We start from the raw sequence: 13,145 nt of genomic DNA on the forward strand, positions 1-13,145 counted from the left end.
TGTAGTATATATAAGCACGTGCGATTTGCTTCGTATACAAATCGATGTTTCTGTGTATTTTCGAAAGGTATTTGCAAAGATACACCTATGGCGGAAAAACATATTACGGATCGCGATTCAAATAATTTAGAGGAAGATCTAAGCTAGCTAGCATTTATAACTATAATGAATTAAGAATAAAATGTTATTTCATACAATTATTTATTTTTAGATTCGTTTAATATACAATAAGATACACAATAACTTCCTAAGTAAAGTAGTTTTCATATTATTTTTGTTTCTGCATTATTCAAAAACATCAACCATGCGTAGGAAATTCCACATATGTTAATATATTTACATATATCATACATCGTGTAATTTATCTAATTTCCTATGTAAATAGACAAAAGTCTATTGTTATTGTCCGGAACTCACAACTAGAGATTTATTGTCAATTGTTGTCATATATTCTTCAAGTACATATTTGTAATTATGTACGCAGATGGGTTATACTTATTAGCTACTAGTACACGATGTCTATACAATAGAATTCAATACCTAAACAACACCATTTAAATGTTTTATGAGCCAAAGGGTACGTAGCTTATTAGTTTGAATTTTTAGAATATATAAATAAATAGGTAGCACAAGTACTTTGGATAAGTTCGATATGTTAAATTGACATTTATTTGATACATTTATATAATATATATATTTATTATATATATATATATATATATATATATATATATATATTATATATATTTATTTATTTGCTTACTAAGTATATGTATATATGTTTTTTTTTTTTGAAAAGATTTCTTTTCATAAAAGAAAAACGGTACGCTTTTTATTTAATACATGAAATAATGAGAATAGTAAAATGTGGAGTACAGACACGCTCGCTATGCAATACTTTGTTTTACATTTTTAATTGTGTTAGCTTTTTCCTTTTACTGTTCGGTAGCGAAAATGATTCATGTGCACTAATTGTAATTTGTAGCTGTTTTAATTTGTCTCATTCAATTGATTGTGGTTTATTATATTTAGTTTAAAAGTTGAAGAACAGGCACAGTTAGATCATTTATTTGTATGTATATAGGTATTACCATACAAGATATCGGTGTAGATGACTGTTATTAGTTAGAAAGGTTAAATTATAAAAACAACATTTGTCGTTGATATTTCTATTGGGTTCTTTGCAGAACCAGTTTACAAGGATTATGTTCTAGATTCGTACAAAACCCTATTAGAAATTACTCATACCATGATCTTTTGTATTTTCTTTTTAATATTTCAAGGCGTACTTTTATTCCACTTTCTTAGGTAGCTCTTGTATATTGATGATTGTTTTATATTGGAAGCATTTAATTAATTCCAAAGAGGAATTTAAAATAGATATCAATATATATAATGTGAATATATAATCATAATCATTTTCATTCACAGCTCCCATTAAATTAAAATCAAAATTACAAAATTTCAACTTACGACAATTATAACTTTAAGATATGTGAACATTATTTATATATTATATATTATATATATACATTTTGTAGAATTTGGAAAATATGAAAAAAAAAACAAGATAAATTCTTGATAGAATGTATTTCAGTATGCATTTGGGTATTGAATTGACAACCGTTTTTCCTGCCATAAGTATATTGATGCTATAAATATTTTAAAATAAATATTTTATGTTTTGTATTTACATGGTCAGATTAAATTAAAATAATAATATAATTAGTAAAATGTTTTTAAATATACTTCTGATTAATTATTGTCATATTTAATAAAAAATAATTTAATACGCGTTATTGTCGAAATCGAAGTCGTGCTGATCAGATTTTTGAGTTAATCCAACCTCATCGAATAATTTATCATTATTAAAATAAAGCAAGCCATTGCTACTGGGCCTCGTGTAATATTCGATCGAAGTTAATGGACTTAAATAATTCTCATTTAAATCTTGTCCCACTTTTTGAAGGTCAGGCTGGATCCCAAACTGAAAACCATTCATTATTCGGGTATTTCGCCGAAAATATTCATTTGGCGAATACTGAAAAAAAGAACAAATATATAAGCATTTTGATATGCATTCAAACAAACATATTACATACACATTTAATCGATTCATTTGCAATATGATATCTATTTGCTTACATGCATATATACATAAGTATTATAATTTTTAAAACGCAGCATGGCTAGAGTTTGTGGATCTCCGGCTTGCTTTTGTATATTCTTATGAATTACAATTTACCTGCTTAAAAAGCGAACGATTCCTTTCCCTAAAATGATATTGTCGAACGGGATATGTACGTGGTATACCGATAGATGATGTATGTCCACTCTCTGCTGAATCACCTGCATTAATTTCAGTAGCTGGCATTTTTAAACGAGGATATGTTTTTGGTCGGCCGGCGGCAACGTTACCAGTAAAACGGGATTCCTTTCGCGTTTGTCCAGTAGGCAAAAACCTGTGTGCACTTCCAACACGGCGGGTTGACGCTCGAGAGCCACTATTACTATGCCCAACATTTTTATTACTTGCATCTAAATTTTGTACATTTGCAATTGAGATTCGATCGCCATTCACGTACTGATTGCTGCTACTATCAGGGCTGCGGTTCTCATCCATTAAAAGAGAATCTCCGGGATTGTTAAAAGATGACTTGTAAGATGATTGAATGCTAATCAAGACATAATATGTTAATGTAATAATATATATTATCAGTATATTCCGCAAATAACTGTCTTTATCCCTGACCCATAGAAAATGGGAAATCAGGGTAAAATGGTTTTATTAAATGTATTAATATGCGGAAGAATCCTTGGCCCGCCTATATCGAATTTGTTTCTAAAATCGGCAACTAACACCGTTTTTAACGTCTTAAGAGCTATAGTATAGAATTTTTATAAATATATAAAAGGTGTATTTCAAACACTAGAAACGTGTGGTGTGGCAAATACACGTACATATGTCAATGTTATCACGATTTGAGTTTTATGAAGAAAGTCCATCTACAACCAAGTAAGAAAGCTCTAGTCGAGACTGCTCGACTACGAGATCTCCTGAACCCTTCGAACAACTGATATTACAATAATTCTTTCTTCGTCTTTCTGCTTACACAATAAATACACACACACTCACAGACAAATGTAGGCAGGCACGCATAAACACGCATTGGCTGCAGTGGAGGCTTACTATGGGAATTTAATTGTTTAATAACTTTTAGTGTGGATGTACTTTTTTCATGAAACTTTCAGATTATAAATATAACATAGATATGCATGTATTGCCAAAGCACAAGTCTCTAGTATTTGAAATACAGTTTTTACAAAGATGGGGAGTGAGGGTGGGGTAAATTTTGACAAAAATCGAAATTCTATAAAGTACATATAAATCTATATTTAAAATTAGGCGACTCTAGCTTTAAAGATGTAGCAGATATAAATTTATTGCTGTTTTTCGATAATGTTTTTAATCGATAACAAAATAACGGGTCAAGTTATCGATTTGTAAAGCAAAACTCGATATGTGCGTGGTACACACGGACCTAGGAAAAAAAAATTTCAAGATAGAGCAAGCTAGAGAAGCTCTTATATCTTCTGGCAGACAGACCGACGGGCGGACAGACGGACATAGCTAAATCGACTCCGCTCGTCGCACTGATCAAGAATATATACACGTTATAGGGTCTGCCACGCCTCCTTCTGTCTGTTACAAACTTTTAAAGAAATCATTATACCCTGATATCCCATTTTCCATGCGTTCAGCATATAAAAATTTATTGAACAATAAAATTCCCTACTGTGGTAGCTCAAGCTGCATCCCATGCGTATTTATACGTGCTAACCTATACATATGTGTCTGAATGGTAGCATAGAATTATGGAAATATTTGTTTCTAAAAGGGCTTAAGGCAGTCTTACTAAGAGAGCAAACCATTAACGCTGTTATTTAAAAAGTTTGAGGGTGTTCAGACGCATACGTTTTGCTTTCTGTTTTACTAAAAACTTTTTAGTCATTCACGAAAGTATTGGTTTAGAAATTTTTTTCGAGCCAGATACCTGAAATCCTGAACATATACTCGTGTATAATAAATAAATTTTTTGGTATGTCAGAAATCATATTAGTTGAAGAGCTAGAAAGCTGAAAACTGAAAACGACTTTATAAAAATCGACTCAGCACGTCGCACTTCAAGGACATATATACTTTATACACTAAGTATATAGGAAATGTCAAATTCTACTGATTACAAATTTCATATAAATTTAATAGGACTCACGGAGAGCGACTCTAAATAAATTATGTTTTTAAAGGGAAAATAATCCTACTATTGACCAATTTCCATACATAATTAAAAGGACTCACTAAATGAATTTAGCTTTCAAAGGAAAAATAATCATACTTTTGACCATTAGCAATTTCCTTGAGCACAGCAGCTCGAGCTGCCAATTCCTCCGCTCGACGCTGTTGTGTCAATTCCTTAGCACGTTCTGTCCAGATGAGCTCCTTCAGCTTTTGAAAGCTGCCATGTACAGCGACTGAGTTATGACTTCCAGCCACATTATTGGCCACCAAGTTACTTGACACGCCCACATATCTATTTTTACTGGATCTGCGTGGAGAGGACCCCGCTGCCCCAGTGCCACCTCCAGCTCCAACTCCGATTCCAGAGGGACGTACTTCACCACCATATAAGCGCGCCTGGCTAGCTCCGTTTGGATTTCCATCAAGATGTCGTGGACGTTGTTCAAATGAAATTCGTTGTGGTACGATGGGCTCTCGACTTAAGACACGTCCAAATACTGGGGATCTGGAACGTTCCCGTGTACCCATGCGAGTTCTGCAATAAGTTTAGATCATTAGTTTACTTGGAACATATTTGGCTCTAAGAAGCTTACGAGCCGAGCCGAGAATTGGAGTAGATGGGTTCCCAAACATTGAATGTGAAGGGATCACGATAAGTGGGTATTTCATTTGTCATTTCGGCTGCACGGGATTGTCTCTTGGAAAATCTATGATAAGTACTTAATTATATTTCTATATATAAATATATATATATATATCGAAACTCACATCCACATAGCGCGTAGCTGTTCACATGATGGTTCCTGCGAACTCATTGAGAATGTCTTTGGAACAAAGACTTCGCCCACCGCTCGAACACCTACGTCCTCTACTAAGCCCGTATTAACATTCGACGTTGAGTCCGCGTCCTTGACTAACTTATTGCCGTCTGCACTTCTCGGCACTCCATAGTCATGGCTACGTGCATTTAAAAAGATGCACTTTCCTTGTGTTAGGTAGATCAGAATTAAAAATATATGTATGTGTATGTATTTATTCTGCAAAGATTGAATTATATTGAATAATTTTATTTATTTATTTACATATTTTGGTTTTACATACTCAAATATAATTATGTTATATATATCGGAAAATGCATTTTCCGATTTGCCACGCCCCTAGTGGGCGGATCGGCAAAATTTTAACACTTAATAAATCGGAGATATACTCATAGTCAAATTACAAGTACATACAATACAAATTTCAAGTCTCCAGCTTCAATCGCGCCGAAATAGACTGCGTTCATACGGACAGACGCACGGACGGACGGACGGACGGACAGCAAGACGGACATTGCACAAAACCAATACACTTTTTTCACTTTCGTAAATGAGTATAACAAGTAAGAACGTTGCAGTCGGGCGATACCGATTGCAGAATACTCATTCACAGAGCAAACGCTGTCAACCAGAGTATATAGTGTAATTTTCAAGTCTAGTGCGCACCAAAACTCAGGGCATGATCCCATTAAAATTGGAAAATCATCGATAGCTATTGCTATCATCATTGCATCATTGCATTCAAATTACATATATAATTTACACAATTTTTTTGGAATGTCCATAAAAAACAGTCAAAGAAAAGTTATTAAACAGTTAAGTTCCCATAGTAGGCACACATTGCAACAAATGCGTCTTTATCCGTGCGTGCATATGTGTGAATGTATTGTTTCTTGTGTAAAGAGAAAGACGCGAAGAATTATTGAAATATCAGTTGGTAGAAGGCTTCAGTGGATCTCGTACTCGAGTAGTCTCGACTAGAGATTTCTTACTTGTTATGAATTATAGTTTTATTCGAAAATTGACACACGATAAAATCAATTTTCTCCTCGGCAGTGTACGAATTGTTTGTGCCAATAATATTCAAGTACTTTAAATAATGCTGATTTGATTTTTAAAAGTGCCAAATTTCCCGCTAGCAGCTAGATTACAATTTTTCCTGCAATTGGCAGTTGAAAAAGGCCATATCTGGCCGGTAAAGGGCTAAGTTGGCAGTCCTGATGCCGAAATAGATTGCGTTCATACGGACAGACGGACGGACAGCAAGACGGACATTGCACAAAACCACTTTCGTGAATGAGTATAATAAAAAAAAAAAAACGAAATTAATGTCTAAGACAAACAAATATAACAGTACCTACCAGAACTTTCGACATATTTTGCTTCTGAACGCACCCGTAAAATTTTTCAATCTTTTCTTAAAAAATACACATAATAGTTTATTCATTCACGTATTGATCAAATGTGCATGAATAATTGTTTAACATGAGAGCAGGACCGAAAATAAAAAGAATTAAAGTTTGGTCAGTCCGAGGACCAGAATCCATTAAATTTTGCAATAAATTGCCTCCTCTTTGATTTTCTTAACCTAATTGTTATTTTGCGTTTCAATACTAATATCCCTAACAAAGCTAAATATCACAGGAGCTATCATGGCAAATAGCATTTCCTGCTACTGGAAAATTTTTTTCTCGATATGACGATAGTCGCTAGCACAGTACGTTCATAGATTATGTTCTTAGCCGTCAAATTAAAAATAAAATTGCAGCATTTTGAGCTGTCCCCTAAAAGAATTCGGCCTGCAAAGGTCATATTTTATGCTTGGCAACTGGAGTTGTGAAGATTTTAGGGTCATTATACTCTTGAAATACAGTCGACTCTCGTTATTAATTATTTGCAGTGCGTTTTATAGCCGTGCTAGGGCTAAAATTTGCGGCCATTGATGGTGTGGTATCTATGCTCAAATATCCTTGGATTTTTACAACTTTTTTTACAACATTTTTAATTTTTTATCAACACTTAATACTAATTAAAATTAAATACAAAAATTCGTCAAAATACTTATACCACTCAAAAACTCGATGCTTGCATGCATTCTTATCAGCAGAAAGAGAACGGAAAAGCTAAACAGCATAAAATTTGGCATGTATAGAGCTATTAATACACTATTTGCTTTGCTCACAATTTTCGCTCATTTATGTAACGGTACTAAGCAATGCCAGCTTTAATAGTCAAAACACGATTTTGTCAAAATATTTATGCCGATACAATACCGACAAATACATTCTTGAACGGAAAGTGTTTAAATCGGGATGTATTAAATATTTCCGTACTGTTTGGTCCATTGCTGATATGTTTAGGTGCTTTTTCAGTTGAGTAGCCGACTTAAAAGGATCAATTTGTTAATGGATTAATGCACTGTAGATCATTTTATTTGAAAAACCCATCAAACCCATCAACTTTTTATGAGATGGTGGTGTATGCTTATATATATATATATATATATATATATATATATATATATATATATTTATATATATCTATATATATAAAAGAGAGTTGTGTAAAAGTGTCCCGAGACTTATAACTTGATATGTGCTGGACCAATTTTCATGGTTTTTGATTTGTTGGATTTGTCTCCGCCACGAGTAGGATAGTAGATCTTAAAAATACTGAAAAAATTTGACGATTACTTGAAAAACGCGGTTTTTCCCCTAAAGATTCAAATTTCCATTGATACTCAGTAGGCTTGATAACAGTGACAGTTTTCTGTCCTGCTATCATATTATACAATAGTATAGAAGTAAATAAACAAATGTAGTCAGTCAGTTTACGGCACAGCCTCAGGCGAACCTGACTATTCATAAACAAAAAAAAACAAAAAAAACATTTGATAAAAATAATACGCGTGCGTACAGAAGCTAAATGTCTCGAAAGTTCAGGTATTTTTTTGTCTCAAACATAAATTGTGCGAGGGCATATTCAGTATTACTATTAATAAAAATGCAGCTTCCTCGAAGATCTAATCTTTCCCGGCGGTAGTACCCAGCAAAGAAGGGGCTTAATTCGTGCTTTTCAAAGAGAGGCAGCCCGTGAAACGGCAATAAGAAATGGTTCAAGGATTGATTTGAATCGAGCAGCGTTTCGTTTCGTAATCAGACATTTAAGGTAATTTACATTAAAAATTTTATTTTCTATGATTTAAAAAAAAAAAAACAAGTAAGAAAGCTCTAGTCGAGACTACTCGACTACGAGATCCCCTGAACCCTTGGAGTAATAGCTATTTCAATAATTTTTCGCGTCTTTCAGCTTACACAAGAAACACGCACACACACACACACACACACACACGCACGCACGCACGCACACACAGGCATACAAACACACACATACATACACATACATACACACACATACACAAACAATTACATACATATACACACACAAGCATAAACACGCATGGGCGGCAGTGAGCGCTTACTATGAGAATTTAATTGCTTAATAACTTTTTTTGTGGACGTACGATCTTCATGAAACATTCAGATTATGATTATAACATCGATATGCATGTAATTGCCGAAGGACAAGTCTCTAGTATTTGAAATACGCTTTTTACAAAAGTGAGGGTGAGGGGGTGAATTTAAGGGTGGGGGGTAAATTTTAACAAAAACCGAAATTGTATAAATTGCATATAAGCATACATTAAAAATTTTGAGACTCTAGCAATAAAGGTGTAGAAGATATAATTTTATAACTGGTTTTCGATAAGGTTTTTTATCGGTAAAAAAAGATCGGGATGAGTTATCGATTTTTAATGATAAACTTGATATGCGCGCTGTAATTACGGACATTTAAAAAAAATTTGAAGTCTCTAGCTCTTATATCTTCTGAAATCGACGCGTTCATACATACGGACAGACGGACAGACGGACGGACGGACAGACGGACAGACAGACGGACAGAGCCAAATCAACTCAGCTCGTCGCCCTGATCAAGAATATATATACTTTGTGGGGTCTGCCACGCCTCCTTCTGCCTGTTACATACATTTCAACAAAACCATTATACCCTGATTTCCCATTGAAAATGGGTTCAGGGTATAAGAACAAGTAAGAAGGCTCCAATCGAGACTACTCGACTAGGAGATACCCTGAACCCTCTAAGCTGGTATTCTAATCATTCTGCACTTCTTTTATGCACATATACATACACATGCATCCACACACACGCATAAGTCTGCGCTCTGCTAACTGCGCAGTAAGCAGCGACTGCGCTGCAGTATGGGCAATATTATGAGAACTTATTTGTTAAATAATTTCTTTTGTAGATATACGATCTTAATGAAACTTTTAGAGCGTAATCATATGTTGAATATGTATGTACAGTCCAAAGCACAAGTCTCTAGTACTATGCGTTTTTTACAAATTGGGGGCGAAGGGGCGTGGTATCCTAAATCTGTAAATTACAAAATCTTTGTATCGATTAACTTTATATACAACGTTAATTTGAAGACTCAAAGTTTAAAAGTGTTCAAATTAGGCTAAAAAAACAAAATAAATTTTTCGATTATTCTCGATAAAAAAGTTATCGGATGATTTATCTTAAAAATAAAGCAAACTCGCACTGCGTATGGTACACACGAGTGTGCATGCCAAATTTCAGCTCTCTAGCTTTTATAACTTCTGAGATCGACGCACTCATACGAACGGACGGACGGACAAACGGACAGGGCTATATCGACTCAGCTCGTCGCCCTGATCAAGAATATATATACTTTGTGGGGTCTGCCCCGCCTCCTTCTGCCCGTTACATACTTTTTCACAAAACCATTATACCCTGATTTCCCATTTTCAATGGGTTCAGGGTATAAAACAAAAATTTGGAATAATGTAGTTTGTTAGATTTCTGTAAAAGTGTTTGTAAATCTAACTATAACTATGGCTTTGAATTTAAAGATTCAAGGCCAGATTTGCCATCGCATTGGATCACTGCAACCTATTTAATATGCACAGCACAAATTCTTGCAAATATACTTCATGGGCAATATGGAAGAACTTGACCGGCGTCAAGAAATCAACACAGCTATGAAAAGAGCAATTCTCCAAAATGATATATACATATGTACATACGTTCATACATACGGACAGACGGACAGATGGCCGGACGGACAGACAGACGGAAAGGGCCAAATCGACTCAGCTCGTCGCCCTGATCAAGAATATATATACTTTGTGGGGTCTGCCACGCCTCCTTCTGCCTGTTACATACATTTCAACAAAACCATTATACCCTGATTTCCCATTTTTAATGGGTTCAGGGTATAAAAATAATGTTCCCATAGTAAGCCACCCACTGCAGCCAATGTGTTTTTATGCGTGCCTGCGTATGTCTGTGTGTGTGCGAGCATGTGTGAATAATTATTGAAATATCAGTTGCTCGACGGGTTCAGGGTATCTCGTACTCGAGCAGTCTAGAGCTTTCTTACTTGTTTGGCTAGAACATGATTATATTATAAGAGAATGTCGTTAAAAATTGTTAACGTAACGTAAATCGTATTTAAGCTAAGTTCGACTTACCATACTTTTATAACAATGCATTTCTGATGATTATCTAATTAAAATCCAGAAGTGCTTATTATGCATAGAACATCGAGTAGATATATATCTTTATATATTGATATTGTCTGCCAGTTTGCAATAAAAAAATAGATTAGATAATAATATTACAATATCGTCAAATACATGTATATGTATATATACAAGAACATGCAAAAATAAAAAAATAAATAATAATAACAACATTAACAGCTATTGAAACACACAAAATTTACTTAACAATTAATTTGCCGCAAATAAAGGTTACCGATTTTAAGCATATTTTAATGTATCTATCAATCAGTTAATCAAATTGAGAAATCTTGTTCACTTAAAAATGTCTATTGTTCTTTTATTTCTTGTCATTGAGTTCCCGTTAGATTTTTTTTTTATACATACATATCTATACAGTTAAAGTAGACACATGTACATATATGTACGTATATATACATACACCCCCAAAATTTATGCAATCGAATTTTAAAAAATATTCAATTATATTAAATATACACCTTCAAATCATGAATTTCAAATGAATGGTTTCTATAAATTATGAAGAATTCTTAGTTTTTAGAGAATTGACCTTTGCAGATAATAGAAAATTAAAATATACTTACATATGATTAAATAGATATATAAAAGATATACGGTAATAAATATTTTTTACTTAGAAAATATTAATTAATTTATATTTCGAAATTTTCGTTAAGCTAATTGGTGCAGGTGCTCGACAATAACAAATATTAGTGCTGGTTTTTTAAAAGTGAGTCGAATTCAATTGAATGTTTTGAATAAATTAAGAATTACTTTTTTTTGCAATATTTATAAGCTCTTCCTCTTATTAAGCGACATATTTTCGTCGATAGCCCCATACCGTGGATATAGATGTGATTATATCTTTGATGCGATGATTTCCCATAAGTCACAATCATGTTTTTGATTTTTACTTATTTATTTTTTTATTCATTATATTTTTTTTTTTAATGGATAGATAAATTCAACAGTGTCACTATAGAAAATATAGAATACCATATTAAATTTAAAAAAAGTGTATAAAACATATACCAATTTTTCCACAATATTAAATTCATCCTAACTGCAAATAAATCTGGCATACATAGATATTATATAAATGGATGTATAGATGAACAGATATATATTCTGCATATGTATGTATCTGTATGCAAGCACGTAAGTGTGTACACATATTTAATATATCTGTGTATTTGTGTTTACATGTGTATATATAGGTATACATTTATATATTACATACCCACGAGTATATTTGCACACACTTAACTGGGGGGTGAGAACCGTACTCCACCCTTGATAGACATCGACTTTTTTGACTAGCATACAAATTTGAATTTCACACAAATATATTAATCCAATAATATATTCACACTTTCGTAAAATACATTAACTAGAATTTGCCCTCTCAGTTTTAAACGACAAACATGTATGGATATGGGCGACTTTGATTTGGACTCTACGATATATGTATATACTAAAGTTAAATTTATATATATATATATATATATATATATATATATATACCTAAATATATATACCTAAATTTAATTCAACAGTCTAAGAATTACATGCAATTCACTTTTAAGTTCACCGCGATTGCACACAATAAATAAGTTACAGTTCCCTTCCGTTTGTATAGTATAGATAGAGTTATGAATGAATTATTAACTTTTCCAGCGCGCCACATATGAATGAATGAGCGACGGTGTTTGGCTTGAATGGAAAACAGCATCTACTGGCTCAGAAAATATAGATATCCGCTCACTAACTTCCTTCCGATAAACGTGTTTGTATTCAATGCCGAATCGTGCTTCGGCTGCCTGCTTCGGAAATTCCGGGATAGGTGTACGTAGCGTTCGTTTTTTTGTCACATACATAAATATATACATATATGTATGTATATATTTGTTCGCGCATACATTTGCGCCATGAATGAAATCGTGGGCAAAAACTGTTGCTAGCTTTTTAGAACATTTAGAGAGCTAGGGTTGAATGCATAATGTCTACAGCTTTCAGCGGGTACATCTTCTTTGTTGCTCTCTCATTATTCAGGGCTACAAGTTTACAGTGAATTATTAATGTTACGCAGACATATGTGCAAATTAGGAAGGTTTATTATTTTTATAGTTATTTATCTTTCTATTTATTTATCTATAAATTAAAAAAAAAAAAAAAATAACATTAACACATTAATCCAAACATTAAGAAAAAAAAAAATTTCAGTATATAAATGCTATAAGTAAGGTGGTACCCAAATTAAATATGTAGATCAAATGGAGACAGCTACAGGATATCGTTAATGTTTAATGCGTAAGGTGTTTATTATACTTCATACAATGTTCACATTTCACATTTTATTGTTTTCTTAAAATGAATTCTTTAAAAAGCGCTCTTTTTCAT

At 33.2% G+C, this 13,145-nt stretch overlaps 1 protein-coding gene across 16 annotated transcripts; it reads right to left on the reverse strand.

The window, feature by feature from the left end:
• Positions 1-184: 184 nt before the first annotated feature.
• Positions 185-12,697, reverse strand: LOC108617859 (uncharacterized). Of its 16 annotated transcripts, none has more exons than XM_089472724.1 (9): positions 11,986-12,697; positions 11,520-11,721; positions 10,695-10,801; positions 5,069-5,337; positions 4,894-5,007; positions 4,398-4,835; positions 2,419-2,675; positions 2,246-2,349; positions 185-2,041 (listed from the first exon to the last, which is right to left on the reverse strand). In XM_089472724.1, the coding sequence occupies exons 3-9, from the start codon at positions 10,713-10,715 to the stop codon at positions 1,787-1,789; spliced, it is 1,458 nt and encodes a 485-aa protein (XP_089328850.1). In that variant the 5' UTR covers positions 10,716-10,801; positions 11,520-11,721; positions 11,986-12,697; the 3' UTR covers positions 185-1,786. The 16 variants fall into 16 exon arrangements, with proteins under 16 accessions (XP_089328850.1, XP_089328848.1, XP_089328844.1 ...); XM_089472722.1 differs by having other exon boundaries at positions 2,246-2,675; positions 11,986-12,201; positions 12,415-12,688; XM_089472718.1 differs by having other exon boundaries at positions 2,246-2,675; positions 11,986-12,201; positions 12,325-12,688.
• Positions 12,698-13,145: the final 448 nt, after the last annotated feature.

Source organism: Drosophila arizonae, chromosome 6 (assembly GCF_054131065.1).
Source record: "Drosophila arizonae isolate 15081-1271.41 chromosome 6, UAZ_ARI_1.0, whole genome shotgun sequence".
Lineage (NCBI taxonomy): Eukaryota > Metazoa > Arthropoda > Insecta > Diptera > Drosophilidae > Drosophila > Drosophila arizonae.